Below are 18,332 nucleotides of genomic sequence, written 5' to 3' on the forward strand. Positions count from 1 at the left end.
TTGCTACACAGTTCAGCAGTTCAGGCTGGCCTTGAGCTTACTTTGTAATCCAGGCTAGCCTCAAACTTGCAACAATCCTCCTGCCTCAACATCCTGAGTGCTGGGATCACAGGCGTGTGCTACCACACCCAGCTATAATTGTACTACTAGACAGTATTTCTGGAACTCAGTTTTCTGCTGTGTTGTACCTTTCCCTCTGGGTAGATCTTCTTGAGCAAGCACAGGGCAGGCCATGCCTTTTTAGGAAGGCCCTGTTGAGGTCTGGTAGACTGAAAGGTATTATTAGCAGGTTTTGGATTAAAGGACTTTTGTGGTCTTCTGTGGCTTCTAGACCAGAGTAGCTAAGACTAATAGAAAAAACCACTATTGTGGTCCTGTGGTAAGCTCTTCAAAAACTTAGCTTTTCTGTGAGGTAGGTTCTCATCTTGTATTCAAATAGCCTTTATTCATTTGTGACCTGAAGTTTGTTTGGTGCTTCTATGCTTTGTATTAGATAGCAAGGCGTAAATATTTTGAAAATTTTTAAAATGTGCTTTGGTCATAGAGCACAGTTTCAGTGCTCTTGATTAGACTTGGAAGTACTGATGGCTGAACCTGGCTCAGTGATCGCTGAGAGCACAACCTCATTCATTAGAGTCCTTGGGTGCTAGCATCGTCACCTGCCTATTTAGCCATGAGGCCGCAAGCACAAAGGGCAGGCCAGGCTCTTCCTCTCCCACCTTCTCTGTCTCCAGACCCATGTGTCCTGGCTTTTGTTTTGCTAGCATGCCAACGAGGAGAACCCCCCTCCCATTCAGTCCTCAACGACCTTCTCCACGTCAGCACCATCCTGTTCAAGTGCCCCTTCCTCAAGTGTCAGCCCACCTGGCAGCATGAGCACAGGGAGCAGCCTCTGCCTGGGTGGGACCACTGTGAGCACACCCAGCAGCACAGGCAGGGCCGTGCCCTTGGTGACTTCAGGTATGTACCCTGGGCTTTCCATGCTCGTCCTGGGCCCTTCACATCTGTACATGTTGCTTCCTAAGAAGTGTGCCAATGTATGGTGAGTAGGCACAAGTGCTAGCAGATTGATTGTATGTCACTTGGCCACTGCCATGGCATGCATTGACCTGGTGAGGCTGATCTTCCAGCCTCCATAAGGGAAGGATGGGGTCACTTGCCAGGTGAGCAGGATTCCTAGAGGCCTCTATGCTTCTGGCTCTCCATTATTTTCTGCCTTATTCCTGGAGCTGAATTAACATGGTGACTTAGAGGAGTCTAGCATGACCTGTCACGTGTCCATCTCCTGGACACTTTATGTGATGGTTTGTCAGCTAGACCTGCTTTTGACACAGCCTGTTGCTTTCCTGGCGCTGCATGGTTTCTGTGTCAGTTTTCCATGGATGTGCCAAAGCACCTGAGATAAACAGCTTAGAGAAAGGTTTTTGCTCATGGTTTCAGGTTTTAGGCCATCATGACTTGGTTTCGTGTTTATGAGCCTGTGAGCTGATGAGGCAGCATCATGTTGAAGAAGATACAGTGGAGGAAAGCTGCACATCTCTTGAGAGCCAGGAAGCAAAGGGGGGCCAGGGTCCCAGCACACCCTTCAGATGGCCTCCTACCACATACCTCCTTCCTCCAGTTTAGGTCCACCACTAACAGTCCACTACATCTGGAACCACCACCAGTTAGAGACCAAGGCTTAGCACATTAGCTTTAGTGGAACTTTGCAGATCTAAACAAACATAACATGGCACAAGCGAGATGACGAAGGGACCGTCATCCTTTGGAAAGCATTGTAATAAGACGCACACGTTGTGCCGCCACTGTGGCTCTATGGCCTGCCACTTCAGAAGTCGACTTGTGACAAATGTGGCTATCCCACCAAGTGCAAGAGAAAGTATAACTGGAGTGCAAAGGCTAAAAGGTGACATACCACTGGAACCGGTCGAATGAGGCACCTAAAAATTGTATATCGCAGATTCAGGCATTGGCTTCCGCAAAGGAACACCTACCCCCAAGAGAGCAGCAGTTGCAGCGTCCAGTTCATCTTGAGAATTGCAGCAATCACTCAAAATAAATGCTTTGGTTTTAAAAGATAAAAATAAAAATTAAAAAAAATTAAATCTAACAGCTTCCTTCTGTTTGGAGGAGGCATATTGTCTATGCTCATGTTTGCTCAGTGCAGTGTGACCTTTGGGATTGGAGAACAACAGGTACTTCTCTGTGTAGAATTTTCTGGTGTTAAAACATTCTGAATGTGGTAGCATGTGGTTTTTGTCTATTAGCCACTTTCTAGCATTACCGTCTCTAGGCTTTTGTTCCACCGTCTAAATCACAGATCCATTGGGGCAGTACTGTGGCCAGCTGAGCTCAGTGACCTGTGCCTCCTTCCAGAGCAGCTGGGGAAATCTCACTCTTTGAGGTGTCTGCCCTACTGTATTGGATTTTCACTCTATAGGCAAAGTACCCCCAAACCTGCCTCAAGGGTTACCTCCCCTGCTGCACAACCAGTACCTCGTGGGCCCCGGAGGACTACTTCCTGCCTACCCGGTGAGCACATGGTGCAACTCCTGGTTGGACCTGGTGAGGGGGCTTTGGGTTGGGCCAACGATATCCAACTTGGGCTGTGCTCTCTGAGCTTCCTATCTCTGCCTTTTTAATTCCCGATGTGTCTTCCACTGTCTAGAGGACTCTTGGGCAGTTTTGGTTCCGACAGCAGCTGATCCAGGTCCTATTCTTGGGTGTGTCTTAACTGCCTAACCTTTAGCCCCTGGATGGCCTTGCATTTCCCAGGGGATGGCATTTGGTTCCTTATGTACTATTTCTGGTTCTCATGCAGATTTATGGCTATGATGAGCTCCAAATGCTGCAGTCACGGCTGCCTATGGTAAGTGGATTGGTGGAAGCTGTGACAGTTTTTCTTCCCTGTCTTTTCTCCCTTGGCTTTGACTGCCACCCTCATTGGCCTTCAGGATCCTCAGTCCATGTAACTTCTAGCACCACTGGTGAGAAGGCTGTTTTCATTTGGTGACTGTGCCTGTTGTGGCCATAACTTTGGCAGATAAATGCCTTAAGGAAGTTGGAATCCTTTGGGAACTGGTTCCCCAGAAGATTCTTAAAGCCATGTAGTACAAGACATGAAGCTCTTACTTAGCCCTGAGCTATATAAAATCTCCCACAAAGCACTTGATGGTTCTTTGGAATCTGTTGGCCAACCCTTGTGTCTGTGATGACAGCATCACTGAATCTACTGAGAGGTGACTTTATTGTCCATAGGTGTGTTCTGGGCCTGGCCTCTCATTCCACCCTGGGATATCCTGGTTTTTGTAGCCACCCTGTCAAGGTCACAGATGCCTCTTCATTCTGACCCAGTGTAAGAGGATGAAGCCCTCCCTGGCCTTCCATAGGAGCAAAAGGGATGGGCAAGAAGTAGCTTGGCTGGGCTTCATTCTGGGTGGCTACTCTTCTTTTCTTTTTTTCCCCACCTCTTAGCCTGATGTTTCCTGAAGCATCTGTCAGAAGACTGTCAGACCCCTGGTTATGATCTTCCTGTCCCTATTCTCAGACTCCTGGTTATGGTCTTTCCTGTTCTTAATCTCTCTCTTTAGCCTCTTGACAGTTTATCCTGAACATCACCCAGGCAGGTGTCATTTTAGCCAGTCAATTCTTAGATTGAATGAATTTGGTACAGTAGTCATTGTAATATTTCCTGTCATTTTATCTTTTAAAAATTGAGAAGGTATGCAATTTTTGATCAGTCTATATTTAAAGAATGAGTTTGGTAAGTGGTTAGGTGCTCCCATGGGTATTGCCCAGCACTTCCTCTGCTAAGTTGGCAGGAGCTGTAGAGCTGCAGGTGCTGCCTGTCCTCTCAGTGTTGCTTGGGCAGGAGTGTTTCACCTATGGCATCATGAAGCTACTAGGGTGAGGCTGGCCGAGAGCCTGCTGGATCTCTGGCAGGCATCTTCCATATACCAGCTGTGCAGTGCAGGAACGATGTTCCCCCAGTTACTGCACTCCTGACCCTTCTCCTTTGTGGGTTTTTTTTTGTTTGTTTGTTTTTTGTTTTTTCTTGATTTATGCTTTAGAGAAAATCCTCCCTCAGCCCACATTTGGGATAAGTTGCTTTTAATTTATCTGTGGGTCATTTTTTAACATTTGCAGCTTTTGTGCCTAATTCCTGCCTATAAAAGAATTCCTCATTGTCTGTGAATGGGCCCTTCCTTCTGGGCTTGCATCACAGCTCCCACGGATGTGTTCTCGTGAGCTATCTAGCTGCCTCCTAAGGTTCTGAGCTGAGGGTATGTGGGTCTTCTGCAGATTACCTGGAGATGTGGCCCAGAATGGTCAGGGTGGCTAGGGTGGCCCAGCAGCTTGCTTGCCCTGTGCTGAGATACCAGGTACATCTCATACTGGAAAGCGTGAGGGGCAGGGCAGGGCTGCCTTGCAGCTTTGTCTTCACATTGGTATAGCTCCCATCCTTTGCCTGGATTCTCTGCAGTGTTGTTGCCAAGACAGAGAGTAGGATGGAGGCCAGGGGGCTTAAATCTGGCTCCTGTGCTGGCTTGGCACTATTTTGTGCCCCTTTAAACCTTCAAGGTTCTTTCTTCTGTTCACCAACTTTCCTGGCTCCTCTTTTAGTCTCACACAGGAAAAGCCAGTGAAGTTAGTTCACAAGCGACCACCCCTGGAGTGACATGGATGTGTGAGATTGGTCCTCTAAAGCAGTGGTGCTGATCAGGGTTCCTGAGCTGCACACACTCGAGGCTGCCATTTGCCCACAGCTAGCTGAATGCTGCCTTTGAGCCATGCAGCCTCTAGGAAAATGTGCCATTACCCAGAGTGCCTTGTGCCTGTGTTGCTTACTGGGTCTGTCTCCTGAGATGGAGGAGATCATTTGCTGAAGGAGTCTTCTGGTCTTTCGTAGGATTACTATGGAATTCCCTTTGCTGCACCCACAGCCCTTGCCAGCCGAGATGGGAGCCTGGCTAATAACCCGTATTCAGGTTTGTTGGCTCAGTGGATGAAAGTGGGAGGGTGGGATTTACCCTGTAGCTAATCCCAGGAGAGTAGAAGGTCTAAGAGGTGTTTTGTAGCTGCTTGTACTTGAGCTGCCAGCCAGACTTGTTACTGTGCAGAAGCCAGTCACGTCTTTTTCCTTGGTTGTATATGGTTCAGTGTTCTTCCCCTAGGTGATGTCACAAAGTTTGGCCGAGGTGACTCTGGATCTCCTGCTCCTCCCACCACACTAGCTCAGCCACAGCAAAGCCAATCCCAGACGCACCACACAGCCCAGCAGCCCTTTTTGAATCCTGCACTGCCACCTGGCTACAGCTACACTGGCCTTCCCTATTACACTGGTGTCCCCAGTGCCTTCCAATATGGGCCTACCATGTTCGTGAGTATTTGTGGGGGTCATACTTCTTCCTCCTGGTCTTGCATCCCTGAAAGCATGAAACCTGGGAGTACAAGCAGGGGTGGGCACAGGTCATGGCCCCACTCAGTCTCATGTGGCCTTCAAGAGCTGTTCAGGCTGAAGAGGAAGTTACATTCCCCATCTGCTTTACGATCCATGTGTTGCATTGAAGACAGCACAGGTCCTCTCTGGTCGTGGGTATATTACCTGCTGTCTAAAGCTAAAGCAGAAGATACCAGACCTGTTCTGTCTCCCTGCATTACTCTTTAAGACTAGTACTCACCTGCTTGCCCCACTAGGTCCCTCCAGCCTCAGCCAAACAGCATGGTGTGAACCTCAGCACCCCCGCCACCCCTTTTCAGCAGGCCAGTGGCTATGGTCAGCAAAGCTACAGCACAGGTGAGGGGTGATCCCAGCAGGGACAGAGATAGGGCAGGGCAGGCTTCTTCGCTCACATGTGTCTTGTATGCTGCCATGCTAGGTTATGATGACCTGACCCAGGGGACAGCAGCAGGTGACTACACCAAGGGTGGCTATGCTGGATCATCACAGACACCAAACAAGTCTGCTGGTTCTGGGCCTGGCAAAGGTAGTGTTTACCCATCCTTTCCAGCATCAAAACATGGAATTGTCTCCTACTTGATCGTCGCAGGCAGGGCCACCTCAGTATTCCTGGAGCTGGGACCAAATGCTCTGGGCAACTAATTGCTTTTCCTCCTAGGAGCATCAGTGCCTTCAGGTGTCACTGGCCTACCAGATATGACTGCTTCTGTCTACAAGACACAGGTAAGGGAGGACAAAGGTGGACAAATAGGTTGGTATTAGGTAAAGTCTAACCTGACCCTCACCTTTGTCATCTTTGCCCTGCAGGCTTTTGACAAGCAGGGATTTCATGCAGGGACCCCTCCACCTTTTAGCTTGCCCTCAGCCTTGGGCTCCACAGGCCCTTTGGCCCCTGCAGCTGCCCCCGGCTATGCCCCTGCACCATTCCTGCACATCCTTCCGGCCCACCAGCAGCCCCATTCTCAGCTGCTGCACCATCACCTTCCACAGGATGCCCAGGTGAGTTGAGTGGAGGAGAGCTGGCCCTCCCTGCCCTGGGGCATGGGTTTTCTCCAACCCTGATAGCCTTTTCTCCTCCTCAGAGTGGCTCAGGACAGCGCAGCCAGCCCAGTTCCCTGCAGCCCAAGTCTCAAGCCTCCAAACCCACCTACGGCAACTCTCCGTACTGGACAAACTAGACCACTGAAGAAGGGGTGGGCTCCAGAGCAGGGCTTACCCTGGGCAGGAGAGAACACAGGAGCGTATTTCTGGGAGCCCGGGGGTGGCGTGGGGGGCTGGGGGGGCTTTCCTAGATTCTTGAAGCTCTGTGGAGAGCCCTCCTCCCAGACTTGCTATTGTATGTAATGTATTTATGTATGTATTTGTAAATGTAATAGAAATCCAGGGCTGCAAGTGGCACCCAAGTCTGCTCTCCCCATCCAGACCTTTCTTACTGTAACCAAGAAAGCCTACACCCCTTCTGCCATCAGGTCTTCCACATGACCATGAGGCAATTTGGGCTTCGGGGTCAGGTATCAATGAAGAATCACAATTTATCTCAGTCCCTTGTGAACCATTATTTGAGTTTCTTTAGTTTGTAATTACTTTATACCTATTTTTGAGAAACTGATCCTTTTGTTATTTGTCGTGGTCTCCCTTCCATCAAATCTTGATCTGGGAATAGCAGATGATCACCTGCCTAACACGAATCTGGGCTGTTTGTCCTCACAGAGCCAGGGCTTTTGCATCTGGTCCTGTTCCTAGAGACTGCCGTCCTTTAGCCAGCCATTTAAAACAAACTAGGCCTCAGAAAAAATAAGCCGATGAGCTCCCCTTTAAAAATCAAAGATCTGCCTCTACTTTAGTGTAAGCCCATCTTCAAGCACAGTGTTTTCTGTTGTCCTGAGCTGGGTGGGCAACTGTTTCGGGTGTTTTCTCTTGCCCATATTCCACCTAATAAAAGTTCTGAAAGCATGCACGGTCTCTATGTGGTATGGCTCAGCAGTGGTTCCTTAAGAGGCACCCTGGATTTCACGGGGCTGGAACAAACTTCCTGTAGCCACCAGCATCTGACAGTAGTCTGTTGGGCTTACACCTTTTTGGCTGGACTTCCTCTTGGCCTAAATGATATGGCTAAAAAGACAACTAAACCACCTCCTAGCCTGCATTCAACAAAGTTAATGCACTCCGCTGCTCCTGAGTATTGACATAAATAAAAAGTATTAAAGGTGAACCCTGTGACCCTACACTGGCTTTGAGACGGTAACTTGACCAGATTAGTAACCCCAATGTGAAATGCTCTGAAACCTGCTGTTTCCGGTTCCAAGCATTTGCACAGTCAACCTATACCTGACTCTGTGCAGTGCTAATTTTAGTAGTCTGATTAAAGTTAGTGATGGAGAATTGAAATTAAGGGCTAACACTTCTGGGAAACATTGGTAGACACTGCCTGGTTTGAAACCTCCTGACTGAACAGTCATCTGTCCCACCACAGCCCTCGACCGCTGGCTTCTCTTGCAAAAAAAATTTTTTAAGAGATGGGACAGTCTCACAGGGCCCTGGCAACAAGAATGCCAAGGCAGGGTAACTTTTCCAAATTTAGAACAAAGCCAAGAACTGAAAGTAGGGATCTAGGCCCTGAAACATGGATCTAGGTGAACAGTTAATACCTGTCTGTACTTTCTTTGCTTTTCATCAACCAGACAACCTTGACCACGTGGAGTATCCAAATGCTTGGGACCAGAAATATACCAGATTTCAGATTAGGGATATTTCACCTGTAGTTGTTACTGTCTCAAAGTCAGCCTATGGTCATCAAAATCAGACTATGGTCACAGAACAGGGTTCACTTCACCTTTTAATACTTTTGTATCTATAGACTTGAACAGTGGTGACTTAAGATGGAAGGCATAAGGCTATTAACTCAACTTGGAATCCTAGCTAGACAAAAGGGCCAGTGTCCACAAAATAGGGCTTTATTAATCTCTTGCTTCATTCCTGGTATTACCAACAGAAAATTGGATACACAAAGACAAAAGTATTGGTCCAAGAAAGGCAGCAGAATACCCTTCAAAGACTGTCCTATTTTAGAATTAAGTTTAACAAACGTGCCTTGAAGAACCTTCTTTAAAAGCTTATATGGTTTGGGGGGGGGGGGTTCTCCAGGGAGATGAGTAGGACTGGTCAGAAAGGCACATTAGCCAGTGGAAGGGGTGGTTTTAATTTTTTTTTTCCAGTATTGAGTATAATTTCTAAGGTAACAATGAAAACACTGACACCACCTTTTAACACAAGGAAAAAAGAAGAGGGTCATCCCATGGGGAAGTATCAATACAGGTATATTTTATTTCACATTTTATTAGTAGACAGATGGGCAGAAAAAGACAAAATAAAACACTAAAGGGGATGTCAACACAAAATGCATCAGATAATTTTTTTCTTATAAGTTAAACTGAAGAAAAACATCTACAACTTCAGCTAAGAAAGCTATTAAAGTCAGGTGTGTCCTGCTGGTTTCAAAATAGTTGAAAATTGCATCTGAATCTTTAGTTGTAAATGTAAACCTTTTTGTCAGGATGGGGAGGGTTAAGAATTTCCAGCAGAGACTATACGTTTTCCCCTTCAAATCTCCTACTACATATGCCCCAAACACAAGGAAACCAGCAAGTAAAGAAGCAAGTAATTGCCAGGAGAAAGACTACAAAAAAGTTTGGCTAGTAGAAAAGAACTCTGGAATGGTAAGAAAAGGGGTGGGGCAGGGAGACTCAAGCAACAAAATCATGATATTTTACTTTCTCCACTCAGCCTCAGAATATATGGAATTGAAGACCAATTTCAGTGAGGCTTCAATTAGAATCAAGAAATCTAAAAATGCAGGGTTTTAAGTTACTGTCACACCAAATAATCACAACTATACTCACAAGGTTCTGGCATGAGCCTGAGACCTCCATCCACTCCAAAGCGCGGGGTGGGGAGTTGGGGGACAAACCAAAAAGCCTTACTCAAGAATTTCTCCACAGGATATATTTTCAGAGACAGGCGTTGGAACCAGCATCTGGGTTTTATACATGAGGCTAAACTATCAGTACCTGCCACCATCAAAATAGCTTAAGCTTCTGGAACCGATTGTACTCTCATCAGAGGCAAACCCAGCTTACAACAGTAATGCCCTGAAGGAAGGGCTGAGAAGTATGACCTTCACTTGGCGCTCTGGTTCCCTGAGTCGACAAGCAATGAGGCCAGAAGGCCTAATGGGACAGAGCTGAACAGCACAGCACCTCCCATAGTGCCAAGGTGCCTGATCTGCCCTGGGAGTGAGATGCTTTAGCAGAAAGAGAACAAAAGGATTCATTTTAGGGCTCCAAGAGCTAAGACCAAGCTACTGGCTGTAAACTTGTGATTGGGGCCGCTGGAGTGGGAGGTAAAAATCAAGAGAGCATTGTGAAAGGCTTTGGCTCCAGAAGGTTTGCAGGTTATCTGAAAGCATTACTTAAGTGTGGGGAGCAAATAGCTCATTTCAAAATTCTATAAGAGTTTATACTCAGAAAACTTAATAGTGCATCTTCACACAGAGCTGCTGTTTCCTGAATCTCCGGAATTGAGGGCGTAACAGCAGCCCTCTAACCCTGTGGAGATTACACAGAGATTCTGGGACCAGGCTAAATAGTGTCCCAATTCCCATTTAATAACAGACCAAACTTTATAGGCCAGAGTTGGCTGCTGAGAAATAGCTTAAGTTTGGGAACATTTGAAGAGCAAATGAAAACCCTGAGATCAGAAAGGAAGGAGGAGCTAAGGAAGTAAGCATCACCTACTCTGACCATCTTAGAATCTGTCCTAACCCTGTCCCTAATCTGCCCTCTAGTTCTTTCTGAGCTATGATCTAAACATGACATGTATACAGGGATCTTAAGTAGGACTATAGTCAGTTTTTGCTGTATTTTCCTTCTGAAATTGATTTTACATTAGTTTTTTCCCACTCAAAGAACACTGAATTTCTGCACCCCATTAACACAAATCACCTTCAAATTCTATAGTCCCTGTAAAGTAAAGGCTGCTGGATCTCAGTCTAGATGGAGACAACACACTACTGAGACCTGGGAATCAAACCTGCAGCAACTGTAAGGCCAGAAGTCCTGATCTGGCCTGGAAACTGCCTATAATCAATACCCTTGGCTCTGCCAAAAGACAGGTCCAATGAAGGAAATTTCTTCTTGTAGTCTAAATATACTGAAAGGAAAAAAAGTCCAGATCACATCCAAGAAGCAAGCAAGAACCAGTCACTCAAGTCTCACACATCCACATTTATCACTATCAGTATAAGCAGCTCATTGACAAAATCTTAACACATGCACCTAGGATTAATACTGAGTAATTAAAAGTGGCTACTTAAATTAAAAACCAAACCAAACCTCATGTTCAGGGTGTATCTTTGAGGGGAAGGCCATGTTAAATACATAAAACAGATGTTTCCTCTCCAACAGTGGCCACCAGTAGTTCTGACTTTTTTTCCCTCAGCAGCGTCAACCAGAGCTGGTATGTTTTTCAACCATTTGTTCTTACCACTAAAAATCCACAGAATAATTTCTGCTTCCTCCCATTTGTCCCACTGCCTGGCGGAGGAAGAAACTTGCCTTTAAAATAAATAGCAACCAAGTGCTCAGTTCTATGGAAAGTATGAATATTTATTTGAGTTTAGATCCCAATCAATTAAAAAAAATAAAACCAAAAATCAAAATTTGATTTTTCTCCTCAGAGTAGCTAAGACCTCCAAGTTAGATTTGTGGAGGCTGAAAGAACATGTGACGTCAGGCTTAGCAAGCAGTCAGTCCCTGATGCCCACTGCATCCCAGCCATACGGGAAAGAAACAAAGTTCACCACCAAGGGCTGAACAGATGTGCACACACTAAGGAAATGAGCAGCTAAACCTTGGCAAGTAGGCGTTTTTGTTTTTTTAAAGTTTTTGGGTTATTTTGTTTCCATTTTCTTTTGCTACCCCATATATGCAGCACTTAAGAACTCCCAATGGGTTCCCAGCTTTAAAACACATTAAATGTCTTAAGACTAATTCTTCAGGAATCTAAAAACAGACCAAACGTGTTTTGCTGTGAACATTTTGTAAAGACGAAGTGAGGCTGGAGTCTGGGTTTTTTTCTTAAAAAAAAAGAATCAATACAGTGATGGAAGGGCAAAGAATGCAAGAATTCAGACATTCTGCAGAGGGTGACTTTCTCTCCATTAAAGGTCCATAGAAAGGAGCAAACCGAGATCCACACGGGGAGGCGGCAGAGCTGTGTTTGTTTCCCCACCCCTGCTGCACAGGTTTTTGCTGGGGGGCCGTGCCAGGCCCCCGGCGCTCCCCTCCCTTTGGCCTGAGACGGCGGGGCAGCTGGCGAGGGCGTCAGGACTCCTCGTTGCCTGAGTCATCATCGTCATAGCAGTCGGCGTCCTCCTCCTCCTCGTCCTCATCGTCAACGTCATCATCGTATAGCAGGTCAGAGCTGTTGTCATTGGAAGGCACTTTAGTTTTGATGCAGTATTCCGCCAGCGTGGTGGGGACCTTCACGCCGTCCTTTTCTGCTTCGGCCTTAGTGGCTGAGACCTGTTTCCTGAAGAGATGGAGGATGACACAGAAATGGTTCGTGGTATGAGCTCAAGATGCCATAACGCACCTTAATTGAGATTTCTTAGCACGCTGCTTTCCAAACTTAAATGCCTGCCTGAATGCATCTAACAGAGACCCCATTACCATGCCCATCGGGTACCATTTTTGAAAATTTTAACAGTAATCTTTTAGGAGCGAAATAAATTACTAATATGAAGGGATTTTGAAGCAATGGCTTCAAATGTTAGGCAAAAAATAACTTTTTCCTAGTCTTTTCACACACACCCCATTTCACTAGGTAGCCTTAACAATTTTCAATAATCTCATACTTTATATTCAGGGCCAAATCCAAATACCTTATACAGCATTCCAAAATCTATGACCTCTCGTGGCTCTTTCAGTCCTAGTCCACTGCTTTCTCCAATTCCAACACCTTCAGGCCAGCAGGGTTTTCTTTTTGTACCATAAGGACACCACCTAGTAGTTGCCTATTCTGTCTGGAACAGTTAGCTGTTCTTTCCCTGATCTGACTCCTGGGCATTCAGATCTCAAGGATCAATTTAAAGAAGGCTTGTCTGAACAACTGAATTTAGCAGGACTTTTTTATTTTTTGATTTCTATAGTGCTTGGGAGGAAAACCAGGGCCTCATATTCCTAAGCAAGCACTGGGAAGTCCTTCAGCCTTAGAGACAACCTAATAAAAAGCCACCTAGCACTCTCATGTCATCCTTCACATTTATCTTACTTATTACTAGTTTACCTTCCCTTCTTTTACAATCTTTTTTGAATGTTTATTCCTCTCTCTTCCCCCGTCAGAATGTGAACTTCATTAAAGCAGATGCCACGTCTTAAGCTACATCTGGGACCCTAGTCCCTACAATATAGTCTGCTACCTAACAAGCTTGTTTTAGTCACTCTTGAAGCTTCTAAGCTTTAGTCTCTGCACTCTGCCAGAAATAGTGTACCCATTCCCATGCTCTGCCAAATTTCTATAGGTTCTTACATTTATACCAATGGCCTTAAGGGTTTGGTATGCCATTAGTTACTGAGGTAGGTGATAAATGCAGCTGCCCAAATTCTATCTTTAAAAATCTCATTAAATAGCTATGGTTCAGGCAAGGTCTAAAGGGGTCACAATGGGAAGAAGCAGAACTGCTGATTTATATCAACAGATTTCTCTATTGCTTGTTTTCCCACATTACACTGCATTTTTGCCAACTAGACTTATGGAAAGGTTGAGCGCGATGCCTTCTATTTTTTTTTTTACTTTTACACTGATAGTCTTCTGATTCTTTTTCTTGGTTATACCATTTACTAGTGTTGTTAATAATGCAAACATCTAGAAGATACACAGCCAAAAACTGCCAATAAACCACAGTGCTCCATTAATTTAAAAAATTTGAAAAAAAAAATAGTATCTTTCATATTCCTAGAATCTGGCATATTTGCGGTAAATATGTTTGCTTCATTTATTGGACCTGCTGAAAGTTCAGAACAGGGTGCTCAAAATGCCTAAGAAGGGAAATCTGCAAACTTGCTTAGTTAAGAACCTGGAAGTTTTGGTTCCTAGGAAAGTAGATCCTCTTCTAGTAGTAGGGTCCTCTCTCAATAGCGAAGTTTACTAAATTTAGGCAGAAAGCTCTTCCCACTCTATAAACGTAATTAAGAGGAGCTAACCTGAGTGAACAGAATATTTAAGTTCAATTTACAGCCTTGGTTGCAGAACACATTTGGGGTTGTATGATGTAACAGGAAACAAAAAATGAAGTGCTTACCTAATGATTTCAGCATATTCTTTGTCTTTTCCTTTACTATCCCTCCATTTCCTGAACATAACCGAAGCATCCACATTGGCTGGGGAGAAGGTGTTGGGCTCATTAAGTAGTGAGATTACACTTAAAAGGATAGTCCTGAAAATACAGAAAGGGGTCAGCTAGGAACACCCATATTCACAGTAGTCAAAAGTATTCTGGTTTTAGTAACAATCAGATTTTTAAAAATTAGATTTTACTGGTACATTTTAGATACACATAGTGATCATAATCAGATTTTAAGTTTTCCTTTGCTTACTATTTAACCTAAGCCTAGGAAAACTGATCATCGTAAAATTTGGTTTTCAGTACTTAGCTGGCTAGGCTAGAAAAAAACTAACTAGAAAACAAGGCAGACAAAGTATGTGAGGCCAGCATAAAGGTCATGCATGTTGCATGACAAGGTGAACTCTGTAGAAGTTACTGTCTCAATTGGCTGTCTACAGAATCAGTAAGGAAAAGGAAAGCCTAAAACACTTAGCTTTGAGACAAGTTTTTCATGGAAGAGAGTAAAAATGACATTGTATAATAGCTCATTTTAAGATCTAAAAAATAGTATCACATACATGTCCTCATACTACTAAGGAAAAGAAGCAGGGCTGGCCAAATAGCTCAGTGGATTAAAGTGCCTGCACGCAGGCGCAGGGGCCAGGGGTTCAATCCCCGGGCCTGCCCATGCTGGCCCTGCCCCCAAGGCACGCTGGGAGGGTAACAGAGACTGGGTGTGGTGGTGCTCGCCTATAATCCCAGCACTTGGGAGGCTGTAATCACTATAAGTCCCATCTAGAAGTGAGACCCTGAACACCTTGTAGACCCTGCCTTAGAATACTTAAGGGAAAAAAAGAAAAAAAAAAAAAGGAAAGGAAGACGAGTTACACAGGACTACAGGAAAAGCGAAGCACTGACATGGAGGAACTAGTGTCTGGATGATAGAAACCTTAACTCAAAAATATTTACGAAGTATCTACTGTATAACAGAGGCACCAAGTGAGATGTTACAAGTACAGTGGGAAGCAATTTAATACCACCCCCAATCTCCAGGTTTATAAATCTGGTATGAACATGTGTTTTTAATCCTAATATAAAAATCTGACATTCCTGCCAGTGACAGAACATAAAGTTTGTTAAAATAACCAAGCAGGGCCGGGGAGACAGCTCAGTGGAATAAGTGTTACCAGTCCTGAGCTTGATCCCTGGTATGGGGGGTTGGGAGGGACAACGACAAGGGCTGGGAGCATAGCTCAGTGGCACAGGGTCTTAAGACCCTTCCCCCAACAGCTTTCTTGACTTCTTCAGTAATTACATTAAAATCATCACTGCCAACAAAGGAAAATGAACTGACCACAATTTACTAAATGTGCATAGCATAATAACCACAGCAAGAGATTCCCTCCCCTCAAAAAAATAAAATGCACATAAAAATCTGTTAGAAAAAACAGTAAGGACAAAGTATGGTACAAAAGTGGTGGGGAATATACACACAAAGACTAGCAAATAGCAATCCAGCAAGTTGTAATGTCCTAAAGATCTCACAAATGTTCAAACCAAATCAAACAATAAATATGGATTTAACTAGGGCTGGAGAGGTAGCTTAATGGAAGATAGCTTGCTTCTAATGTGTTAAGGTTCTGGGTTCAATCTCCAACATTGCAGGAAAAAACAGTATTTAAGGGAGACAGGAAATGAAGATTAGAGACATAATTGTTAATACTGTATTTGACCCTTTTCAACCCACAGACAACAGTGAGATGGGTCTACCTGATTTCTGCTGCTAGCTATTATATCACTACAAGTGTAACTTTAGCAAGACAGAAAACTGGCCATATTTCTGGCTCAAGAGTCTGCCTAGAAATCAAGAAAAACATGATTATTTTTAGAAGGAGTGATTTTTATTTCAAAAAGATGCACTAATACTCAATTCAGTTTTCAAACAGTTGCACTACTGGTTTCTCTTTCTCCCTGCTGGCCCCAAAGAGACCACACCAATGGGAGTACTTTTTAAGTCAATGAACTGCAGGATGTACTTATGCTTAACATATGTACAGATTTAACAGATCTCATAAAAATAATATCACCAAGAAGTGGGGACTGAGTGGGAAGAAACTTTCACTACACTGGCAGGCACAGATTGTAAAGAATTTTCAAAGCATGCCTGGATGTGGTGGTGCTATGAAAATAGCACTTGGAGGCTGAGGGAGGAGGATCACCTAGAGTTTGAGGCCAGCCTGAGCAACATAATGACCAGCCTGAACTGCATAATGAGGCTCTGTCTCAAAAAACAAAGCAAAACAAATCTGAAAGCCAGAATTAGGGTGGTAAGGCTGTTCTAACCCACAAAGAAGAAATGCTTCAAAATAGTACAAAATTTAGTATTTTATACACAAGCTAGTCAAGATTTTTACAGCATTGGCACCAAACAAAATGGGATATAGCACTTTTAGAGATAAATTTTAGACACAGAAAAAGGTGGTACTTATTTATAAGGCTAAATCAGTACCTAAAATTTTCTTTCAGAAAGCCGGGAGAGCCATTAAGTTGTACTTCAACATGAAGGGGCATATATGATCCTTTGAGTGGCTGGAAATGGGTAGCGATGGCATAAACACTTTATCTCAGGTCTTACTATCTTAACTTGGTCAGAAGTTAAGAATTTTGTAGATACACAAAAGACAGACACATGCACCCGCTTCTCCACACCAGGATCTACACACACCCCTCCAGGTAGCATATGAGATACAGCTCATTCTTTAAAATTTAAGTTTACTGTACTCTCAAACACTTAGACTTTGGGTTTTACTGGTCCACTATAATTCAGTAAAGACTGATGTGTGGAGAAGAAGTAAAGCCCAACTCTCTGGTACCAAAAGTGAATTCCACATACAGGTGATACCAACTGTAGTGAAACTGGGTGCTTCCATGACTTCTGTATTATTCTGAGTCCTTTTAATCTCTCCCACTATTTCAAAAGACAGACCTACAACATCAGAAGGTGACCCTGTCAAAGCTGGGTCCTCACTACCTATTATAGCATGGATGAGGGCTTAAAGGACACCAAGATAAAGATGCAACTTATGACTGGGGAAACAGGACAGTTAATGGCAAAATATAGTAACTCAATGGTTCACATGACTACATTTTTTTTCTTTTTTTTGTGGCGGAGCTGGGGATTGAACTCAGGCCCTCATGCTTGCCAGGGAAGTGCTTATTCCACTGAGCCATCTCCCTAGCCCCTACAATTTTTCTTGATGCTGTTAAAATAAGAAACAATACCTGCTGTACCCTGTTGTAACTACTGTTCACTGAGATACCTTTTTGAGAATTGTAAGATAGAAATGAGAGCTTCATTAAAAGGCAAGTAAATATAAAACTGAGAGCAAATAAAATAACTCCTGACCCAGAGTAGAATATGAGAGAAGGCTAGAACAGAGCTACAGGTGTTCTGGCTTTGCCTACCCTGCCACCTAACACTTGATGCAGTACCCTGGCTCTCTGCCCTTTCAGAGAAGACCAGACAGAAAAACTTACCCTACTCCTGAGAGCTTTTTATATCAAACAGTGACTGCTGGACTGAATTCAGCAACTCGGTCCCACCAAGACCCCTTTTATATTCCATTCTACATGAGGAATAACAAGTAATTCTGGAGCTGATTGCTCAAAGAAAGCAGTTGTGAGCTGTATAGCAAGGTCTGAGAGATCCCCCAAAAGGATCTCACTTGGTTATCAACAAAGTACAGAATTAAGCAGGCTTCATTACCTCTATAAGAGGCACTGGGTTGTGAACTACTCAACAGACATGTGGCACCACCGGGATCCCCTACGCTCCCCTACTCCTCTCTTGCTGACTAACTCCTTAAAACCTCTCCATTCTGAAGAAATTCTCACTACCTCCTTTCCCCTGAGTACACAGATTTCTTTTTTCAGAAGGTATACTTGTTTTCCTTAAGAGACTGCAAACTACTGAGTTTTTATGATGGACACAACAGCTAGATGTTCTGGAGCTCTACTACTGTGGCACCTTTTTCTGGGCCCCTTCACTTCTGGACTATCCCTACTCACTAACCCAGGTAGGGGTGGGGTGGGGTGGGGGTGCTGGCACTTAAACTTAAGGCCTTAGGAATACTAATCAAGCACTCTACCACTGAGGTATATGAATCCCTGACCTGCTTTAGGTCTCTTAAAGGTAACTAAATCCCTAATTCTTCAGGCTACAAAGTCCTCCATATGCAACTTTATCTGAGAAGCTGAGTGAAAGACTTCAGTAAAGGTGATTGTTATGGATAAGGAGTATGGAAACACATGTGAATAGGGAATCACTTTTAATAACAGTATAAAAACCACAGCCACAACTTCACAATAGATTATTATCCAGAATCCTTTGAAAAACTGCTGATCCTTGAAAGTTTAAAAGCAAAGATGTACAAGCAAAAAAAGGTTGTCCAACTGCTATTTTTTCTTTTAGGGGAATAGGACGGGCTC

The 18,332-nt window shown here is 44.3% G+C and overlaps 2 protein-coding genes across 3 annotated transcripts in view; one reads left to right on the forward strand and one right to left on the reverse strand.

The window, feature by feature from the left end:
• Ubap2 (ubiquitin associated protein 2) overlaps positions 1 to 7,416 on the forward strand; it is a 128,229-nt gene extending 120,813 nt beyond the window's left edge. Inside the window, exons 18-27 of the mRNA XM_023716084.1 lie at positions 765 to 960; positions 2,441 to 2,532; positions 2,822 to 2,869; positions 4,910 to 4,988; positions 5,175 to 5,380; positions 5,698 to 5,797; positions 5,880 to 5,987; positions 6,120 to 6,184; positions 6,269 to 6,460; positions 6,544 to 7,416. Of these exons, the coding sequence (XP_023571852.1) occupies positions 765 to 960; positions 2,441 to 2,532; positions 2,822 to 2,869; positions 4,910 to 4,988; positions 5,175 to 5,380; positions 5,698 to 5,797; positions 5,880 to 5,987; positions 6,120 to 6,184; positions 6,269 to 6,460; positions 6,544 to 6,639 (1,182 nt within the window). The 3' untranslated portion in view covers positions 6,640 to 7,416. The remainder of the gene's footprint in view (positions 1 to 764; positions 961 to 2,440; positions 2,533 to 2,821; positions 2,870 to 4,909; positions 4,989 to 5,174; positions 5,381 to 5,697; positions 5,798 to 5,879; positions 5,988 to 6,119; positions 6,185 to 6,268; positions 6,461 to 6,543) is intronic.
• A 1,349-nt stretch (positions 7,417 to 8,765) lies between these two features.
• The window catches only part of Ube2r2 (ubiquitin conjugating enzyme E2 R2), a 106,230-nt gene continuing 96,663 nt past the window's right edge, over positions 8,766 to 18,332 (reverse strand). The window contains exons 3-4 of one of the 2 annotated variants that reach the window (XM_023715936.1): positions 13,821 to 13,955; positions 8,766 to 12,049 (exon numbers count right to left, since the gene is read on the reverse strand). In XM_023715936.1, coding sequence (XP_023571704.1) covers positions 11,842 to 12,049; positions 13,821 to 13,955 — 343 coding nt within the window. In that variant the 3' untranslated portion in view covers positions 8,766 to 11,841. The remainder of the gene's footprint in view (positions 12,050 to 13,820; positions 13,956 to 18,332) is intronic. The other variant, XM_004631915.2, reaches the window with a different exon arrangement.

The sequence above is a fragment of the Octodon degus genome, unplaced genomic scaffold (genome assembly GCF_000260255.1).
Source record: "Octodon degus isolate 3935 unplaced genomic scaffold, OctDeg1.0 scaffold00045, whole genome shotgun sequence".
Lineage (NCBI taxonomy): Eukaryota > Metazoa > Chordata > Mammalia > Rodentia > Octodontidae > Octodon > Octodon degus.